The sequence below is a fragment of the Chiloscyllium plagiosum genome, unplaced genomic scaffold (genome assembly GCF_037043375.1).
Source record: "Chiloscyllium plagiosum isolate Xiang-an unplaced genomic scaffold, Cpla_swu_hap1 HiC_scaffold_10, whole genome shotgun sequence".
NCBI classification, from domain to species: domain Eukaryota; kingdom Metazoa; phylum Chordata; class Chondrichthyes; order Orectolobiformes; family Hemiscylliidae; genus Chiloscyllium; species Chiloscyllium plagiosum.
In genome coordinates, this window is record NW_028270148.1 from 21,230,416 (window position 1) to 21,253,323 (window position 22,908).

A 22,908-nucleotide genomic window follows, 5' to 3' on the forward strand; every position below is an offset into this window, starting at 1 on the left:
CCCTCCCCTCCAACCTATCACCTTTACCCCCACTTCCATCAACCTATCGCACTCGCAGCAACCTTACCCCTAGTCCCACCCCTCTCCCATTTCTCTCTCTACCCCTTAGGCTCCCAGCTTCATTCCTGATGAAGGGGTTTTGCCGATTCTCCTGCTCCTCGGATGCAGCCTGACCTGCTGTGCTTTTCCAGCACCACACTTGCGACATTAAATTTCGACCTGTTGTAACTGACCTGTTGTATGGTACTGTGCAGTGCAATTCATCAGAATCTTCAACTGATTACTCTCAATTGGCATCTATGCCTGCTGGCTGTACTACATTCTAGCCAGTCTTCTGATTCCATCCAATGGTAATGCTGCACAACTCAGATCCCAGAATGAAACCTGCCTCGATAGATCAAGGCCTGAATCTTGATTTCTTTCGCTTAGTGTCAGTTTTATCAAGTTTTTCTGAGGGTTTCACATCGTGATGCTTGGGGACATCTATCATCTTTATTTTATAAACCTCACTGACTTATTACCTACCCCACCCTTTGCTGTCTGTCTCTCACATTCTAGCACCATCATACCATTTGCCATTCCCAAAACAACTCATCATTTGCTGCATATCCCAGAATTGACTAACATCTTTGCCGCAGCACCATCTTTATAAAGAAAGTCTGCCCCCAGCCAAGAGCTATCAGCCTTGTGTGGTTCCTGATATTGACCCTGTTCTTGGCAGACAATGGAAAATTGGTGCCTCTTTTTGTGGGCAGGAACGTGGAGATGCTACTGATGGGGATGGGGTGATGCAGGGCAGGATGTCCTTTTCTCCCAGGCCAACAGAAGATGCCATTCTACTGAAACTATGCCAATCTGGACCAGAGTTACCATCTAAGCTAATATAGTCTCAACCATCTAAAAGAATGCACAGAATGTTGGAAGAAGATCAATGATCTTCTCCACTCTGCCATTGAAAGATGCCACCATCTTCTCATTGATACTTCACATTCGCTTTCTGCTACTTGTACCCACCATTTCCTGCAACCTCTTCCCCACTCACTCTCATCCTCGCTAACATCTGACCCTGATTAACCCTGAATCTCTTCTGCAGAGCCTACTCAACGCCTCAGGACATCTCCACACATGTATCAAAAGTAATAGTGTGCCACCCATTTTTCTCTCCTTTCCCCACAATCTGCAGAGTTTTCTGACTCTGACCACCCTGAGCAGCTGACTGACCACGTCCAAACTGCTGTACTTGTATTTTTTTGCAGTTGGTTACCATTGTGATTAGTCACTGACACAAATTCACATGAGTCTCCAGATATTCTTTTAAGCTCTGCGTATATTTTTTAAATGAAAAGAAAGAAAAGCAGCTCTTAATACAAACAACAAAACCAAGTTTCAACTGCTCCTCAACACTTGTTCTTTTCCTTTGTCAATTCCAGTGAAATTTCACTCTTAACTCAACTCAAGTTGTTAAATTAACAGATTGTTTCCAGCTTCTTGTCCTCACGCTGTACCAACATTTTCATGATGCTTTTTCAAGTCAACTAGTACAAATATTTCACAATTAAGGATTCTGGGTAATCAAAGATGGAGGACAGGAAACATTTCTGGCTGTAACAGGCTGCCCCTTTTGTTTTTAGGTGTTGGAGGTGATTTCTTCAAATTCCAGGAGCAGCAATTACTGTTTTATATGCTGCTGCATTGTTTTGGAACTTTAGATAAGACAAAAGTCAAAACAACAGACAAAGGTAGCACATGGTGAGGTCAGTGCAAAAGAGAGAGAGGAAAAGAAACTCACACTGCTAACTGACACAGCGGTGAACCTACGCAGTTACTGTCTTTGCTGTTTGAATTCATGTATCACTGGACATCGGAGTGTGTCTGGGAAAATTAACAACCAGTGAAATATACAACTAATCTTGGAGGAACCTGTTTGGGAGAAGGCACAGCATAGAAACAGCTAAGTGAATATTTTTAAGTGTGGTCTACAGAAAGTTTACAGTAGTGAGTAGAGTCAGTTCTTTCTTGATTATGTTTTATTGAGATATGTCTCTTGATTGAACTTAAAAATATAGGCCATAAGTATTAAGTTAGCCTGGATCAGTGTTTTGTAGAGGAATAAAACAGTGCTATTTTCTGGGTCTGTAGATTAGAAGAAGCAAAAATGGCCTTGAGTAGAGTGATATGCTCCTCTTGTCGTATGTGGAAGTTTAAAGAAAGTTTGTTACTGTGAATTATATGTGTAATAAATGCCGTTGGTTGCGAATCCTATCCGATCAAATGGATTGGTTGGAGAGAGAGTTAGAATTTACAAGAGCAAGGGGATGTGATGGATGGCAGTTATAAGAAGGGAAAAATGTTGCAGATACAGTCGCATAGATGAATTTTCTCTAGGAAAGGTAAGAGAGTTAGGCAGGTAGTGCAGGAGTCTTCTGTGGCTATCCCCATTAGGCTGTTTTGGAAAATGTAGGGGGTGATAGATTCTCAGGGGAATGTAGCACGAACAACCAAGTTTCTGGTATTGAGACTGGCTCTAATGCAATGAGGGCTAAGTCGGGTTCCAAGAGATCGATTGTTAGGGGGCTCTTTAGTCCGAAGCACAGACAGACGTTTCTGTGGCCAGCAGCGAAAAATCAGATTGGTGTGTTGCCTCCCTGGTGCCAGGTTCAAGGATGTCTCAGAGAGGGTGCTCTCAAGGGGGAGAGGGACTAGCATGAGGTCATGTCCACATTGGAACCAATGACATAGGAAGGGAAAAGGAGGAGATTCTGAAGGGAGAATATAGAGTTAGGTAGGAATTTAAAAAGGAGATCCTCGAAAGTAGCAATATCTGGATTACTCCTGATGGTGTGAATTAGTGACGGCAGGAATAGAAGGATAGAGCAGATGAATACATGGCTGAGGAGCTGGTGTATGGCAGAAGGGTTCACATTTTTGGATCAGTGGAGTCTCTCTTCTGGGGTAGAAGTGACCTGTACAAGAAGGATGGATTGCACCTGAATTTGAAGGGGGACTAAGATACTGGCAGGGAAATTTGCTAGAGCTGCTCAGGAGGATTTAAACTACTAAGGTGTGGGGGAGGGGGGAATGGGACCCAGGGAGATAGTGAGGAAAGCGATCAATCTGAGACTGGTACAGTTGAGAAAAGAAGCGAGTCAAACAGTCAGGGCAGGCAGGGACACAGCAGAGAACAAGGTAGGGCTGATCAATAAAACTGTATTTAGTTCAATGCAAGACGCCGAACAGGGAAGGCAGTTGAACTCAGGGCATGGTTAGGAATATGGGACTGGGATATCATAGCAATTACAGAAAAGTGACTCGGGGATGGACAGGACTGGCAGCTTAATGTTCCAGGATACAAATGCTACAGGAAGATCAAAAAGGCAGGCAATAGAGGAGAGGAATGGCATTTTTGGTAAGGGATAGCATTACAGCTGTACTGAGGGAGGATATTCCTGGAAATACATCCCGGGAAGTTATTTGTGTTGAACTGAGAAATAAGAAAGGGATGACCACCTTATTGGGATTGTATTATAGACGCCCTAATAGTCAGAGGGAAATTGAGAAACAGATTTGTAAGGAGATCTCTGTTATCTGTAAGAATAATAGGGTAGTTATGGACAGGGATTTTAACATTCCACACACAGACTGGGGCTACCATAATGTTAAGAGTTTAGATGGAGAGGAATTTGTTAAGTGTGTACAAGAACATCTTCTGATTCAGTATGTGGATGTACCTACTGGAGAAGGTGCAAAACTTGCCTTACTCTTGGGAAATAGGGCAGGGCAGGTGACTGAGGTGTCAGTGGGGAGCACTTTGGGGCCACTGACCATAATTCTATTAATTTTAAAATAGTGATGGAAAAGGATAGACCAGATCTAAAAGTTGAAGTTCTAAATTTGAGGAAGGCTAATTTTGATGGTATTAGGCAAGAACTTTTAAAAGCTGATTGGGGGGGTGGGTGCAGATGTTTGCAGGTAAAGGGACGGCTCAAAAATGGGAGGCCTTCAGAAATGAGATAACAAGAGTTCAGAGAAAGTATATTCCTATCAGGGTGAAAGGAAAGGCTGGTAGGTGTAGGGAATGCTGGATGATTAAAGAAAGTGGGGATTTAGTTAAGAAAAAGAAGGAAGCATATGTCAGGCATAGACAAGACAGATCAAATGAATCTTAGAGTATAAAGGCAGTAGGAGTATATTTAAAAGGGAAATCAGGAGGGCAAAAAGGGAAAATGAAATAGCTTTGGCAAATAAAGTTAGAGAATCCAGAGGGTTTTTCCAATACATTAAGGATAAAAGGGTAATTAGTGAGAGAATAGGTCAGCCAGGCAGCATTTGTGTGGAGATGGGGGAATACTAGACGAGTATTTGTTTAGTATCAGTGTTTACTATGGAAAAGGACATGGAAGGTATAGAATGTAGGGAAATAGGTGGTGATATCTTGAAGTGAATGCGGAAGTGCTGGATGTCCTGAAACACATAAAAATAGATAAATCCCCAGGACCTGATCAGATGTACCCTAGAATTCTGTGGGAAGCTAGGGAAATGATTGCTGGGCCCCTTGCTGAGATATTTGTATCATCAGTAGTCACAGATGAGGTGCTGGAAGACTGGAGGTTGGCTAACATGGTGCCACTATTTAAGAAGGGTGGTAAGGACAAGCCAGGGAACTATAGACCAGTGAGCCTGACTTCGGTGGTGGGAATCCTGAGGGACAGGATATACATGTATTTGGAAAGGCAAGGACTGATTAGGTATAGTCAACATGGCTTTGTGCATGGGATACCATGTCTCACAAACTTGATGAGGTTTTTGAAGAAGTAATAAAGAGGATTAAGGAGGGCAGAGTGGTAGACATGATCTATATGGACTTCAGTAAGGCATCTGACAAGGTTCCCCATGGGAGACTGGTTAGCAAGGTTAGATTTTATGGAATACAGGGAGAACTAGCCATTTGGATACAGAACTGGCTCAAAGGTGGAAGAAGACAGAGGGTTGTGGTGGAGGGTTGTTATTCAAACTGGAAGCCTGTGACCAGTGGAGTGCCACAAGGATCAGTGCTGGGTCGATTACTTTCAATCATTTTTATAAATTATTTAGATGCAAGCATAAAAGATATAATTATTAAGTTTGCAGATGACACCAAAATTGGAGGTGTAGTAGACAGCGAAGAAGGTTACCTCAGATTGTAAAAGGATCTTGATCAGATGTGCCAATGGGCTGAGAAGTGGCAGATGGAGTTTAATTCAGAAATGCGGGGTGCTATGTTTTGGGAAAGCAAATCTTAGCAGGACTTATACACTTAATGGTAAGGTCCTAGGGATTGTTGCTGAACAAAGAGACCTTGGAGTGCAGGTTCACAGCTCCTTGAAAGTGGAATCGCAGATAGATAGGATAGTGAAGAAGGCGTTTGGTATGCTTTCCTTTATTGGTCAGAGTATTGAGTACAGGAGTTGGGAGGTCATGTGCGGCTGTACAAGACTTTGATTAGGCCACTTTTGGAATATTGCATGCAAATCTGGTCTTCCTATCGGAAGGATGTTGTGAAACTTACAAGTGTTCAGAAAAGATTTACAAGGATGTTGCCAGAGTTGGAGGATTTGAGCTATAGGATGAGGTTGAATAGGCTGGGGCCGTTTTCCCTGAAGAGTCAGAGGCTGAAGGGTGACCGTATAGAGATTTATAAAATCATGAGGGGCATGGATAGGATAAATGGACAAAGTCTCTTCCCTGGGATGGCGGAGTCCAGAACTAGAGGGCATAGGTTTAGGGTGGAAGGGAAAAGATATAAAAGAGAACAAAGGAGCAATGTTCTCATGCAGAGGATGGTACATGTATGGAATGAGCTGCTAGAGGATGTGGTGGAGGCTAGTACAATTGCAACATTTAAAGGCATCTGGGTGGGTATATGAATAGGAGGGGTTTGGAGGGATATGGGCCGGGTGCTGGCAGGTGGGACTAGATTGGGTTGGGATAACTGGTCGACATGGACGAGTTAGACCAAAGGGTCTGTTTCTGTGCTGTAAATCTCTGACTCTAGTACCTTCCACAAGAAAGCGCATGATCTGACTGATCATGTGATGGCGATGTGGAGTCCAGTCCTCTGCCCTGCGACACCTAGTGCCAGGGATGGGAATCATGTAACAGCAGAAAGGAGTTTGCCTCATTTTTAAAAAAAGTTGGCAATTCACAAATCGCTTTACAGAAATATCGTGTTTAACAAACTAACACTATAGGTGAACTACCTGTAGATGCTGTAAATCTGAATTAATCTAGTAGTAGCTGTGGGGAGAGAAACAAGAGTTGGTTTCTCCAAGGGATTAGGATGTTATGAGAAAGTGATCTGAGGTTTTATCCGTTCTGATCTTACATTAAAATATGTATTTCCTGCTGTGCAGATGCTTCCAGACCTAAGTATTTCTAGCATTTTCTGTCTTAACATAGAAACTTGCTGTTGAGAGGACACATTGCTACTGGTGCTTACTGGATTGATGAGATCTGGAGTTAGACAGGAGATTGCAGGACTTTAAAATTGTAATGTTAAATTTGAGTAGATTGATATTTGTTAAAGAGCAATAAAAAGACTATTCTAATGAATTATTGTCTTGATAAGCTCTTTGGAACAGTGTGAAATATTGCTGGCATACTGTCTCCAAAGTTTAAAAATCACAACGCCAGGTTATAGTCCAACGGGTTTATTTGGCAGCACTACCTTTCAGAGCACTGCTCCTTCATCAACCACCTGATGAAGGAGCTGTGCTTCGAAAGCTAGTGCTTCCAAATAAACCTGTTGGACTATGACCTGGTGTTGTGATTTTTAACTTTGTACACCCCAGTCCAATATCAGCACCTGCAAATCCAGTCTCCAAAGAAGTACTATTAACTAAATTAAGCCAATTAAAAATAATTAGATTCAACATAATATTACATAATATTCTGAAAATGTTTTATTTTCTTTATTTTTGCACTCGTGAATTGGTTGTGTTAATAAATTTCTAAAGTTGAAACTGCATTTGGTTATCAGTTCTCCTCCATCTCACTAAAATGGAAATATTGCTGCATGTCAAATTTTAACATATTTTAATATTTTAATCTTGCCCCATTTTATAACCATGTTGAGGTTGAGGGGCGCTTCTGAAGTAAATCTGAAAGGTCCCTGTGTTAGTGAAATGTAATTCCCTGAAAGGTGGATATTGTATCAGAATTAACGTGTGAACAGGGCTGATTTGATCAGTCAGGCTAAACATACTTTGGTAAGTTGTTTTATATTTCATTCCCTTTCCCTTCTTCTTAATCTCCAACATAATGTGTCCAGTTCAAGCCGCAATAATTTCAGAAAAGGTGAAGCCTCCCTATTCTTCTGTTACCTGCCAGAAATGGCAAAAATGGAAAATTTCTATTCCTGTACAATTTTGTTTTAATAAAGTCACATATTGAGATCTTGAGGTAAGCTGAAAATCGAACAGTTTATTATATTTCTTGCAATGTGTCATATTCTTAAGTATATGTACCTGTGAGATTTTGAAATTAGCTTATTAGTCTTGTCTAGTCAGCAGGTAACTTTAACTATAACTAAATTTTAACTTTTAAAAACATTAAACTCAGTATGAATAATTATTTTCTTGTTAGGTAGGGTGTTATGAGTACAGTTGACAGTTGATGTGTTTTTATATAAATACTGTGGCTACAGGATTGTCAGAAGTTGGGAATTTGCCTTCTGGCTGCTGAAAGTGTTCAGTCATTTTCAAGGCACAGTCAGGAATATGATGGACACTGTCAACTGGCCTAGATGAAGGCAGTTCCACTGATAGTCAGCTCATCGTCCAGGACAAAGTAGCCCACTTGATTGACACCTCATCCACTAACTTAAATGTTTTTTTTCTTCATGCTCAGCCTGGGTAGGTAATGGGGGTGGAAACTGAGACATCTTGAGCTCAGGGTATCTGCAAATTGATTTACCCACCTCCCCATTCTTACCAGCCTTTCTGAGAAGCAACTTTCAAAGTGTCTTTGCACTCTCACCCACTAACCAGCTTCTTATGGCAGTGGAGGAAGGCAGATTGAGACCCTTAATTAGTATATAAAAGATCTCTGCAATCTTAAAGAGAGGTATCTTGGTGGGAATCATACTCAATCTTCTATTATTGAGAATGAGCAGAAATTGGCCACCTGACATTTTACATGCCTTATCCACTAATCCTCACTGAAATTAAAGCATGGCAGAGAACTAACAGTACATATTTGTTTCTGCAGTTTCATGAAATGCACTTTTTTTTTTAAAGGAGATTTCATCAATTCTGCAAGAGTTGAAAAAAGTAGAGAAACAACTTCAAGGTAATTGGTATTATACATTTTTCAACCTTTTTCACCTGGTATATCATTAGCATTCTTTGTATTTATATCATCAGTTATATTTTAAAATATGTTTTAATGAGACTAACCAACTTGTGGATCTGTTCCAATAATCATAAAAATGGAATTGGCTTTTCAAAAATAAATGCTGTCAGTAATGAGAATGAGTGCTGATTTTACATGAAACACAAATTGAGAGAAAAATTTGGAGAAAGATCTAAAATAGAGAATTGTCACTTGTGATTCATTGAAATCAGTTATTTAACAGTTAGTGTTTTTCCTTTTCAGCCATCAGTGTGATTATTGATCCAGACGGTACTTTGGATTCAGCATGTGGCCTGAAATTATCGAGTCCCAGTTTGCTCGGACAAACCAAGCACAAGACAAGTTCAGACCGAAGTCCTCCGATCACAGGCTCTAATTCTGACTGCCACAACCATTTCAGCCAATATGTACACAATGGGGAGGACAGAGAGAATTCTTTGCATGACTGACCTTTTTTTTTGTCTCTTCAAAATGGCAGAGCATATATCAACAGGCACGATAGTTTTGGTCTGGCCTATGTTATTGAGAACAGTTGTGCTTGCCACTTACTAGCCTTGAGGTGTTTTCCTGCTTTCTGTGGTGCTTTCCTCACCACATAACTTTTGCTATGGCTGTAAGCTTTGCATCCATCAAATAATGAAACATTAGGGAGACAGACGTCACATTGTCACATGTGTCCAGTGAAATGTGAATACATCGATGGCTCTTCTAGCCACATGAGTCATCTTCAAAACAAAATGGAGAAGCAAATTGGCATTATTATAAAAACTGGAATAGAAATGTTGTGTTTAAGCACTGTTTAAATGGACTAATATATAGACAACACAAGCTTAGAATATCAAAAACATCAGTGCCAAACTACTCAGTATATTGGTCAGTTGAACAACGTTCTGTTGCATCAAAGAACTGCTGTTGGTTATTTATGTGTTTAGTATGTAAACCACAGACTCCACATAGGATATTGCTTAACTGTACAAAGTAGAAAACATATTCAGTAATTATTGTAATTTTGGATAAGAATCTCTGCTTTATGCTGTGATCAGAAGTTGGTTGATGATTTTTAATGCTGAAAAGTCATGTTGATTACAACACTATTAGTGTTATACAATATTGCACTATTAACTTGCAAGTTAAAGGATGGGAACGTTATGTTGGCAACTGGGTCTTGTTTAACACTCTCTTTATTCATTAGATTTTAAACAAAACCATAAATAAGCAAAGGTTAACACATTGCCTTGTGGATTGCAAACACTGTTGCCATTTAAGAGGAGTAATTGGGATGCTCATTGTGCAGTGTGCTGATCAACCTATCAAAGGACCAATCTCAAATCAGTAGCCCTCAAATGATTCACTCCAACAAAATCTTGGTAACCCTACTTAATTTGTAGAAAATCAGTGCATAATAAGTGATAAAAACAAACTTGATAGATTAAGGGGCACTGTGAGGCAGTTCCACCTCCCTGGTATAGTTTTGTACCTAATTTAAGTTGATGCGAGAAAGTCTCTTGTGAATTTGCCTCATCAACATTAAATGTGTTCAGGGCATTCTCAATGTAGTTTTTGTTTAAAATTGAGTTAAGATGATAAAGTTGCTCTTAACAGGTAGTCCACTCAAGCATGGAAGTGGAAATAAAAAGTTAAACCGGGATTCTAATTATGCTGCCATGTAATGTACTTTAAAGGTAGGTTTAGCACATACAGTATCTTGTTGCTTTGGATACTGACTTGATGACAAAAGTACCCCATTCTCATCAGAATGTCCTTTACTTTAAATGTTATTATTGAAACTGGAAATAGGAAAATATCCATCCTCACCACATGCACAACACAACTCTCATCCAAATGACAGAAGGACATGTCTTCATTCTGCTCCCTCATTTAAAATTAACTTGGTCAATATCAATCCATTTCTTAGGGATCGCAGTATGGATTTGTTGCTTGTCTTTGTAACGTTGTTTAGAAGCTATATAAATAACTGAAGTGAGAAATGGAAACTGGAATGATGACAGTGAAATGTATATTTCGGAGCATGGAATTAGGTTGAATAGTTGAGATGTTAAAGAGATTGATATAATATCTTACCTGATATCAGTACTAGCTAGCAGAGATTTCCTGTTTTCTCCATAATTGATGTTACCTATGTTGATCAGCACAAATCAAGGTAAAGCTCCACATTCTATCTCAATGGGAAATATGATCTTAACATATTTAAGATTTAGTAATAGAACACTTTACTGTTTAGGTATGTCTTGATTTGATTAAATTCCTTCTTTTATGATGTTAGAACTAATCCCTCTACTTCCATCCAGTTTCTTACTTTGCCCCTGAGTCATACACTGTGCTCAGAAAGACACATCATGCACTTAAGATAATTCATTAATATTACTGTGAGTTTGTTGCTAAAAAATATGAACCTAGTCTGGTCTCTTCCCTACTTATGTTTTGATCCCTCTTAACATTCTAGCTGCAATTGAACCCAGCAGTGCCAGAAACTATAGTCTACATCACATTTACTTTGAGCTACATGTTGGCAGTAAATGCACTGCAAGCTTGAAGCTTAGCAAATCTTTTAAGTAATTGTACACTAAAAGATACAGCCAAATGGCATATAAATTGATCTTGTTTTGAGTAGTGGTGTTAATTCAATTGGATGGTGTCTGGTGTACTCACTCTTCACTGTTACACAACAGGCTCTTTGAGATATTTTGAAAAATGGACTATTTTTATGTACCTGACTCACTGGTAACATTGCCTTTTTTTTAATACGGAAGGGTCTTAAAAACTTTGAATTTTTTTTCTTTATGGTCTAACTTTGCGTTAAAGGAGTGCTGCATGATCTGTGATTTAGGTGACATTGTAAAAAGAAAGGAAGTCCGAGAGCAACACCAACCCAATTCTATTTGGGTTTCAAATAATGTCCTATTTAAGTGTGGATAATCCAAAGGTGTATTTAAAAACATAAGACCTCCTGTCGTATTTTCAATTTTTATATTCACATGATTAAAATACTACTAAAAAAAGTCCCAGTTGTTTTGTTGTTCACAAACTATGCTAGTAATTTCCAAATTGATTGTCTACAGCCTTGTATACAAAGACTGTCCTTCTGAAAGTTTTCAAGTTGTTGTAATTGTAGCTTTTACTGGACTTTACATTGATCTAGATTATTCCATTCCACTAGCATACCATTCTAACACTGAAGCTCTTATTCAAAAGCATAATTGAACAACCAAGCAATACTCAGTGTGTTTTATAAAGGATGTTTGCATTGGCACACTTATCTTTCACATCTGTTCAATTATGACATGGTATTATGAGTTGCCTATGATGTTGTGAATATATATATCTCTAACATTTATTTGTCATATTCCACAATTTTAATCAAAAATTGATCCCAGAGTATTCCAACTAATCTAAACTGTAGTTAATAGTGTGAATTCAATGATACATAAGTGTGCAGTATTGCACACTATGTCAGACCTTAGTAACTAGTAACAGACATTAGGCTATCACTCCCAATCTATATTTACAAATGCCTTTCAAATATTGTGGATTGTAAAAAGTGCTTTTCTTTTCTGAGCATTGAGAAAGGGATAATGAGACAACCAATGTTGCCTATATTCTTTGTGGCTAGAAGCTATTACAGTCCAAAAATTAGAGTTTTGCCCTATATACTGAAAAGTGATGAGATGGTTTATGACTAAGCTTCTCTAATAAATAGTGATGAAATGATTTTTCCAACTTCTAAATATGGCTGAACGTTTCACTTTCTGTATTTGTTCATGTTTACACATTTATTGTAATTTGTAATATTGTCTTTTGTTTTGCAGTTACATAGTTTTCTCTTGATTTTGTACAAACACTATTGGCTCTATTTATTTTTATTTGGTTATGTATGTTCATTTGTATTTTTACATTTCTAATGTGTTCAAATAAAGTTCTTTTCCCAGATTTTTGCTAAGAATGTTTGTCACAAAACTAGAAGACCATCACTGATATTTGATGGATACCTGACTTGTTAATAAAATACAAGTTTTATTTCCCCATATGTCTTTCATATCCTTGAATGATAATACCAACAACAAATATATTTATAAAACTGTTGATCTTGTTTTGAGTAGTGGTGTTAATTCAATTGGATGGTGTCTGGTGTACTCACTCTTCACTGTTACACAACAGGCTCTTTGAGATATTTTGAAAAATGGACTATTTTTATGTACCTGACTCACTGGTAACATTGCCTTTTTTTTGATACGGAAGGGTCTTAAAAACTTCCGTATCAAAGTTTTTATACGGAATTGATATACAACATGTTGAATACCAAGCTACATGTAACATTGTTCCTGCATTGGTTCTCTTGATCTGTCAATTTCTCATATCTTGCTTTCACATTTCTATGGCTTTTTGCACAATTCCTCATTGTAAGTCTCATTTTTATACTAAGTTGCAATTTGAATTGTGGGCATTTTTACCTGTGGAGTCAAAATCGGATGGAATATCTTTTGGCAGTTCACCAGCAGAATAAGCCAGAACCTGATTGCAATTCTAAGTTAGGAGCGAAGTATTATGCAAGGGCTTTGGGACCTGGCGCAATCTTGTGATAATATCACAACTTCATTTCAATAGGCACAAATAGTGCTCCATTGAAAGAGTTGGAACCAACTAGAAAGATTGAGATAACGCATGGACATGAGACTAGATTAGTCCTTATCAATATAACTATATGTCAGACCCTGGTAGATCTATAATTAAAACTAAACACTGTTACATGATAATGTAAAATAATTAGTTACTTCAAAGTCTAAGACTGTAGACCGTTCTTGACTTTGTCTTATCTCTGTCCTGAACCCAAACTCCAAGTGTGGCATAAAACACTACAATAAAAGATGGTCAAAGTTGCGGGATTAACTGCCTAGAAAATTGACAATTGATTTTCCAGAAACGAGACCTGAAATTCTCTACAGAATGCAAACCATTGTTTTGTTACCAGTGATTTCTTGTCAACTTTTAGAACAGCTAGCGTTTAGAAAAGCCTCACTTGAACACAAGGTGTGACGGAAATGTTGCTGAACAGAAAACTCTTCCAGACAGTATCAAATTACTGTAAATCTCAAAAAGCCTTACAGGCAATAAGAGGAAGTAAGCATTTAAAGAAGCATTGAATGCAGTAAAAGCATACTAATAGCTAGAAGGACAAATGAATTCTGTGGAAAGAGATTGCTTTTCAACACCAAAAGCAGATTTCATCTCTTGAAGGTGCAAGATGCTATTGTTTTTACTCAAAAAGCTATGAAAAGGACCACTGTTGAGTAGTCTGACATAAAGTTAACATTTCTGACCTGTTTATGCAGATAAAATTAAAAATAAGAATTTTCAAAGAGATTTAAAATTGATTGAGAAACATTAATTACAAAGCAAATCATTGTTGCAGTTCAAAGTATCAAAGCCCCAAGGGTGACCTTAATTAAGTCTATCCTATTTTGACAGTTTTGACAAATTTCAAAATTTTATTTGACAGCTAAGAAGCTTTATTGATTAAAATGTGAAAACATTGGATCAAGAAAAAGATGGGTTTTTAAATTTGGTGCAAAGACTTCTCTGGATGCAAACAATTTGCATGATGTCAATCCAACCATCTTTGGTACTGTCAAAACAAAATCATTGGATATAAATTCAATATTGCTATTTTGAAAAGTTTCTACCTAGATCATTTTGAAAATGCTACTTCATCTTGGAAAATTAATATCTTCAAATGAAGATGCCATTTGGTAAAGTAAAATTGAACTTAGCATTTAAAGCAGCATAAGCTTAAGCAGTTTTCTGTTTTTGTACAATGAAAATTTGTCAACAAATTTAATCAACTGAGAATGCTGCAAGGCAACAAATGTGTAAGGAGAACAATGTTCTTTTGAATAAAAAAAAAGTGCCTTCAACAATGAAAGAATGCATCAAAATTTGCCAATCCAAATCTTAGAACCAGAAAGGCTTAATTTTTCTAGTCTGTTTGATATAACACCCCTCCAATTCTATCAACTTGCATCCAATCATACTGTCAACCACTTAGAATATTCTGGAAACAGCCATACAAAATCATAATTGCATCAAAAGTGGTGGTGTTGTTACATGAAATAATAGTCCAATATTCATTACCAAAGTTAGTAAAATTGAGCTGGGTTGCCAATTGATCTGGTTGGGTTATAGTATTGGTCTGAATCATTGAGATGGTAATGCTATAATCTTTCATTGTTTTAAAAGGTTACTGTAGAAAACACCATTCTTAAAATTTTGAACAATGTCAGGATTGGAGCAACAGTTGAGTGCAGAACAGTTTTATTAACTTCTCTACATGGAAGAACATCAGATCATGTTACACAAATAACATTGATAAGAAGCTGATTTTAGATTTGACAAGCTCCTAACAGCATTTGATAAATATTTCACTGCAAGAACCAATAGGACACTGGCGTGATCATGTTTCAATAGCAGGTATAAATTTCCAGGAAAGCCCATTTTCTATAATTGTCTCCTAGATAAATCAGTTACTGAAATTTTTCAATCAAAATATGATCTAATGTTAACATGAGTAGTCCAAATATTGGTGGACATAGAATCTAGGAAACTGTTGAAGAAATATTATCCATTAAGTATTGCATTTAATCAGTAGATTTTACTGAATGTGCTGACTATGTAGAGTGTAATAAACCATATCACGAGAGAAGACAGACCATTCATCTGAACAATATGTTTCATCTGAACAATATGTTACATCTGACAACATCAACGTGAAAGTTAAGCAGTCTACTATATAGTATCTTGTTATAGGCTGGTTTCAAAACCAGGAAGGAAAAACTGTCTAGCCTTCCATCAACAATGTATTTATTGTAGTAAAGTAAGTTTCTTCTCAATGATATCCTATGGTCTGAAGAATATAGTAAACTGCAAATCAAATAGTTCCCAACCTAACCTAACATGAACCTTCATACCTTGAAACAGAAACATCGAGAACAAGTCAACACTGACATGGAGCAAGCTTCAGATATTGAGTGGTGGAGGGATCAAGCAGTCTACTGTTCCTATTTCTTATGGTCTACATTGGAGGACCAGATGGATGTATCAACTACTTAATTTTATCCTCAGCGAACTAATAGTTGAACAATTATGTAATTGTAGAAGTACAATGGGCAGTTCATCTTTTAAACACTCCTGTAATTACAACATTGTAAGGGAAGGCAGCAAAGAAAATAAGGGTTTGGTTTGTGACTTTTTTTGACAGAAATATAATGTTATCTTAATTTTTTTTCCTGTTTGGAGGTTAATGCATCACTTGGTACTTGACAAGTATGCAGACGAGAAATTTGTTTCAGATGGTGGAGTAATTCGGGCAATTTTGATCGATTGCCCATTCCAAGCCATGCTTGACATTTAATTCCATTAATTGCAATGGAACTGAAATTCGGGTTCTGTAAATAATTGGTTAGATAGCACCTGGATTGTACCACCACCTGAGATCAGTTTCTAACTTTGCATGTTTTAAACTTGACTTGCTGCCCATTATATAATTTAGAAAGTGTTATTTTACAATTTTACAGAAGAAAATCTCAATGCTGTCACATTCAAACTAGCAACTCATGATAAATGGAATGATCATAATAATTGTAGATAAAATTCAGTTATATAATTTAAAGCATCTATGCTTCTTTTACAATAAACACAATGCCCTAGAGTTTACATAGCATTACAGTAGTGTTATGGCATAGAAGAAGGCCATTTGGCCAATTGTGTGTGCACTGGCTCTTCAGATGAGCATCATCAGCTACTGCGAATTTCTTGCTTTCTCTCCCATATCTTGCACTTATTTCTATCCAAATAATCATTCGAAAGCACCTTCAATGCCTTAATCAAATGTGCCTCCAATAGAATTCCAGGCAGTGCACTCTAAATCCCACAGCCCAATGGAATGTCCTGCCCCATGTGTCCAAGACCTGTGGGTCAAGAATAGACCAAACTACTTGTTATGTGAAAAAACTTCTCCTGGCATCACATTTGCTTCTTTTATATTGGAACACAAGAGAGCAACAACTTGAAGAAAAATCAATTTTAAAAAAGCAACTACGGATATTGGAAATCTGTAACAAAACCAGCTTGCTGGCAAAATGCAGCAGGTCTGGCTGCATCTATGGGGAGAAAGCAGGATTAACGTTCAGAGTCCCGTGACTCTTTATCAGAACTGTAGCAGCTAGGAAGAATTGGTATTTATGGTGAAGACAGGGTTTTGGAGAAGAGATGAAGTCAGAGCCCAGAGAGGGAGATACGAAAGAGGTTTGGCAGATATGGGATTATTGATAGTAGGCCAGGACAAAAGAGAAGCTGAATAAAGTGATATTGAGAGCTGAGTATGGGCTGGCTGCGCGAAAAGTAAGAGTCGAAGAGGGTGGTGCTGGAAAAGCACAGCCAGTCAGGCAGCATCCGAGGAGCAGGAGAATCGATGTTTCGAGCATAAACTTATAAATGAAGAGCTTATGCTTGAAACGTTGATTCTCTTGGTCCTTGGATGCTGCCTGACCTGCTGTGCTTTTCCAGCACCACACTCTTCAACTCTGATCTCCAGCATCCAGAATGCTCACTTTCTCCCTGTGCTAAAAGTAACCCATGTCGTGACAAGAGTGGATGTGGAGTGGGTAAAAAACATGGAAGGATGGAATCAGGCTCTAAAGTTATTGAACTCTACGCTGAGTCCGAGAGGCTGCAGGGACCCCAAGTGGGAAAAGAGATGTCCTTTGAGCTTGTGCTGAGGCTCACTGGAGCACAGAAATGTTGACATGGGAACACAGTGGGGTGTTGAAGTGGCAGGAAACTGGAAGCTTGAGGTAACTTTTACAGACAGAATGTAGGTGCTCAGCAAAGCAGTCTCCCAGTCTGTGATTTGTCTCCCCATTGTAGAGGGGACCAGTCTGTGAACAGCAAATACAGTAGATCAAATTGAGTGAAGTGCAGGTAAATCGTTGCTTTACCTGGAGGGTGTGTGCGGGGCCTTGGATATAGAGGAGGGAGGAAGTAAACGGACAGATGTTACATCTCCTGCAATTACATGGGAAAGGGCTGTGGGCAGGTATTGGAGTGAAGGAGGAATGGATCAGAGTATCTCAGAGGGAATGGTCCCTGCAGAATGCTGACGATGGAGGGGAGGGAATAAGTGTCTGGTGGTGGCATCCTGCTGCAGGCGGCAGAAATGGTAGCCAATGGTCCTATGGATGTGGATGCTCGTGGGATTGTAAGTGAGGGCCAGAGGGATCCTATCACTGTTGTGGAAGGGAAGAAAAGGGATGAGGGCAGAAGTGTAGGAGATGGAGATGGATCAGACATGGCTGAGGGCACTGTCAATAACAGTCCTGGGGAATTCTAGGTTGGGAAAGATGGACATTTCAGAGGCCACCTTGTCAATGTTGGCATTATCACAACCGATGTGTCAGAAATAGAGGAATTGGGAGAATGGCTTGGGCTCTTACAGGAAGCAGGATATGAGGATGTATAGTCAAAGTAACTGTGGGAGTCGGTGGGTGTATAGTGGGTATTGCTGGCCAGCCTATCTTGAGAAATGGAAACAGAGATGTCGAGAAAGGAAAGGGAGGAGTCGGAGATGGACTAGGTGTAAGTGAGAGAGGAGTGGAAATTGGACGCAAATTGATAAGAAGGTATAACACCTTCCCGTTTACCTCCTCCACTGTTCGAGAAGCCACACACACAAGCAGCGATTTACCTGTACTTCACTCAATTTGATCTACTGTATTTGCTGTTCACAGTGTGATCCCCGCTACAGTGAGGAGACAAACCACAGACTGGGGGACTGCTTTGTAGAACAACTACATTCTGTCTGTAAAAATGAAGGCATTAGTGAACCAGCCAGGATTTTACAATGATTGATTATAGTTGCTGCAATCACTATTAATGACACCATCTTTATATTTCTGAGTTATTAACCAAATTCAAATTCCACCTCCTGTCATGCTGGGATTCAAATCTGTGTCCACAAATCATTAACCAGGGCCTCTGATTAACAAATCTGTTTATATTACCAACCTGCCAACATCCCTAATTGTAAAATAATTAATTAGATCAATGGCCTTGATGGTAAATAAAGCTGGAAATCATTGTTTTAGCTATTGCTTTAGCTTTAACTATTGTATTATTGACTGGCATTAAGATAAATAATTAATTCTTTACATATAAGATTGCCAAACATTTAGAAAATTAATACGTTGTTTCTCTTAATTTAAGTCTATGAACATTTCAAACTAGGCTCACACAACACAAAAGCAAAATATAAAATCTAATTCCATGCAATAAAACCTGTAATCAATTATTCAGCATTGCCGGTCTCAGGGTTAAAAGGAAGATTCGTACAGTGTAAAAATAGCCAAGGGTTTTTATTAGATAATTGTCTGCTTACCATTTTTATCACAGTTGCATTAATCAATGGGAATCTGTGATAGACTGAATTCAGTGTATTTATGAATGAGCATTAATTAAATATTTGGTGAGCACTGAGATGGGACAGGGTTGTTGGATCACATCATAAAGTCTATCCGCTGGATGCAAATGAATGAATTAACAAGTTAACTTTTTTTTAAGTAACAGGCATGATTAATAGCTGCATCACAGTGCAAATACAATAGATCAGCACTATAATTCTTCCTTGTCGATTTGACCAGGCTGCTCTAACTGAAAGATTTAATTATTCATTTAGCTCCTTTTCCTTCGCCAGTCCCTCTGGATCAAGAATGACTTGCTTCCACCTCAGTTTGATCCAGATGATGGATCATTCCAATACATGATCTGCAGCCTCTGCCATGTACAGGCCTGCTGGTGCCGAAAGGATTGGTTAGATGAGTTGTATGCTTTGACCCCCACATTTTGAGGACATCCCTGAAGAGTTCCCATTGTCCTCACTGGAGTCTCATGCCTTCACTGAGTTCTGATTATCGCAGTTGCTTCAGGTGTCTGGTATCAGACATGCAAATGGCAAGTCCTGTCCAGCTGAATTGACACTGAGTGATTAACATCTCGATGCTGTGCATATTATTCTAGGAGAGGATGCTGCTGTGGGACCACCATTGTTATCTCTAAATTTGGAGAATCTTGCAATGACACCACTGATAGAATGTGGAGGTGCCTGCCGTAAACTATTTAAGAATGTGAGGGGAAGAACATTATGGTGTGCTGATAGTGTCCCTATCTCTGAGCCAGGAGGCCCAGGTTCAAATCCCACCTGCCTCAGAGGTGTGTCATAACAGATTGATTTGAAGGTAGGAGTGTGGGGATCACTCTATCTGCTGCTTGGTGAACCGTAATCTTAGCCTCAGGCTTGTGGTTGTTGACCTCAAATACCAGAGCCTCTTGAGCAGATGAAGCATGGGAACACCTTGGGTGCCATGTTCTCATGTTTAAAGATAAAACAATCTTTCTCATAGTGGATTAGTCTTCCCAGTGGAATAAGGCTGGTGGATCAAATAACTACATGGTCCCACCTCAGTAGCAGTGGTTGAAATGTTCAAGGAAATGTTTGCCATACTGGCATCCCTGATCTATTTATCCCTCATAATGGTCCACAGTAGAGTCTAGATTAGAGTGGTGCTGGAAAAGCACAGCAGGTTGGGCAGCATCCGAGGAGCAGGAAAATCGATGGACACACATTGAAATCTTTAGATTTATCCATATACTTAGATATCTGCTACCCACCACAGAGGCTGGAAAAGGGATCTGCACTGTCAAATCTTTGTTAAAAACAGTTATGATATCTCTTTAACCCTGTTACATCACCAAGCTGGCCTGCTGTCCAACAGTTTCCCTCCATAAGAACCTTTCATTATGCACACACCGTGCCTATGTCTTAAGACAGCAGAGGTTCATGGAAAAGGAAGACCATAACTATAAAAGCCACCATGAAGTACAACACTTACTGGTGCTATGGCCAGGGGAGTCACTGTAGGCCCATGACCGGAAGTTGAAAGGCCAGGTGTTGGACAATCAATTCGACAGTCTTACATATGATGATCGGCTGAGGATCCTGGAATTGAATTCATTAGAGTTTAGAAGGTTGAGGGGAGATCTAATAGAAACTTACAAAGCAATGCATGGCTTAGAAAAAGTGGACACTGGGAAGTTGTTTCCATTAGGCGGGGAGACTAGGACACCTGTGCATAGCCTTACAATTAGAGGGGGTCAGTTTAGAATGGAAATGAGGAGACATTTCTTCAGCCAGAAGTTGGTGGGCCTGTGGAATTCATTGCCACGGAGCACAGTGGAGGCCAGGACGTTGGGTGTTTTCAAGGGAGAGTTTGATCAATTCTTGATCCAGCAAGGATTAAGGGCTATGGGGAGAGTGGAGGATAAGTGGAATTGAAGCACCCATCAGCCATGACTAAAGTGGAGTGGACTCGATGGGCCGAATAGCCTTGCTTCCACTATGGTCTTATGGTCTTATGGTCTTACCCTATGAAAGCTGATCGGAGATTCTCAAGAGAAATTGCCCTGCACTGGGATCACCAACAGACAGTCTTTGGAGAATTTCGCAAATGACCAAGCAGGGAGCCCAACCAACTCATCCCAGGGTTCACACGTCCCTCTACAGAAAAACAGTAATCTTTGACCTCACCCAAAAGAGAAAAGAAATCTGACTGACTAATCAGACCACCAGGCCACTTATGGTCAGACCATACATGGAAAGATGACTCGGGGGTGGCATCAATGAGTTTGGGGCTGGGGATGTAGATTATTGTAAATAGTTTTGTAAATAACGAGTTTTGAGAAGATTTGTAGCTTTCTGAGGTTCTGGATATAGGTATGCTCGCTGAGCTGGAAGGTTTGTTTTCAGATGTTTTGTCACCCTACTTGGTAACATCTTCGGTGAGCCTCGGGATGAAGCAATGTTTGGGTTTCCTTGGGTTGGTGATGTCATTTCCTGTGGTGATGCCACTTCCTGTTATTTTTCTCAGGGGTGGTAAATGGGATCCAATCAAATGTATTTGTTGATAGAGTTCCAGTTGGAGTGCCGTGCTTCGAGGAATTCTCATGCGCGTCTCTGTTTGGCCTGTCCTAGGATGGATGTGTTGTCCCAGTCAAAGTGGTGTCCTTCCTCATCCATATGTAAGGATACTAGTGAGAGAGGGTCATGTCTTTTTGTGGCTAGTTGATGTTCATGTATCCTGGTAGGTAGTTTTCTGCCTGTTTGTCCAAAATAGTGTCTGTTACAGTTCTTGCAAGGTATATTGTGAATTATATTAGCTTTGCTTGTTGTCTGTATAGGATCTTTCAAGTTCATTAGCCGCTGTTTTAGTGTGTTGTTGGGTTTGTGAGCTATCATGATTCCAAGGGTTCTGAATAGTCTGGCATCATGGTAGCCCACAAACACTACATTGGACAAACAGGCAGAAAACTAGCCACCAGGATAGCCACCAGGATGAACATCAATTAACCACAAAACGACATGACCCTCTCTCACTAGTATTCTTATATACGGATGAGGAAGGACACCAATTCGACTGGTACATCCATCCTAGGACAAGCCAAACAGAGACAAACACGATAATTCCTAGAAGTATGGCATTCCAACTGGAACTTTATCAACAAACACATTGACCTGGATCCCATTTACCACCTTCTGAGAAAAAGAACGGGAAATGATGTCACCATGGGAAATGACATCACTAACTCAAGGAAACCCAAACATTTAAATAGAAAGTGAGCTACACCACCAGTGCTGGAGGCTCACTGAAAATGAACCATCCAACTCAGTGAACAAACCTACATCCAGTTTTGTAGTTTATGAAGTAGGACAAGTTAATGGGGTGGGGGAGGTAGATGGAGTATAATATGGGTGACAACTATATGATAATACTTGACTGCATCATCAGCTAATGTCAGATCACGTAAGACTGAGACCAGAGAGAAGACAATTGGAGTGAAGCCCTGTTCTGCTGTGCCGCTGTATCTCAGTTAGTGGCAAATGGGGGGTGATGGTTGGGTAGCTATCTTGGTTGGATGGCTGGGTTGTGTTGCAGAGTCATGCCATTAGCATGGGTTCAATTCCTACACTTACTATAAAGGATTATCTTTCCTCAACCTCTGCCCTCATATGAGGTGGTGATACGTAGGTTCTCTCTAATGACAGAAAAGGACTATGATGACTTTTATCAAGGTTAATAAATGTTATTAGTCTACACTAGTATGGGGCAGTCCGGTATCTATAATTCTTAGAATAAGCCTCTGACATTCCTACATTTTCAGATAAAATTTATACTGATGTTGATTAAAAATATTTAGAAATCCAAGAGATCCCTGCAATATGAACATGATTATCTCTCATTGTTCAGCAAATGTCAGGATTGGAAGGTGCAGTCAAAATTAATCTATCCATTAGTAAGTAATTTCAGGATACTATGAATCTGATTGTCAGTAAAGAGAAAGAGACAAGCTCCACTCGAGTTGTAGTTCATCAGATCCAATCTGCCAGACACAATCCACATG

General features: G+C 39.2%; 1 protein-coding gene across 13 annotated transcripts in view; it reads left to right on the plus strand.

Annotated features, from left to right (window-relative positions):
* cep170aa (centrosomal protein 170Aa) overlaps positions 1 to 12,336 on the plus strand; it is a 168,710-nt gene extending 156,374 nt beyond the window's left edge. For all 13 annotated transcript variants that reach the window (XM_087991188.1, XM_087991194.1, XM_087991193.1 and 10 more), the window contains 2 exons: positions 8,274 to 8,325; positions 8,632 to 12,336. In XM_087991188.1, the coding sequence (XP_087847314.1) occupies positions 8,274 to 8,325; positions 8,632 to 8,837 (258 nt within the window). In that variant the 3' untranslated portion in view covers positions 8,838 to 12,336. The remainder of the gene's footprint in view (positions 1 to 8,273; positions 8,326 to 8,631) is intronic.
* Positions 12,337 to 22,908: the final 10,572 nt, after the last annotated feature.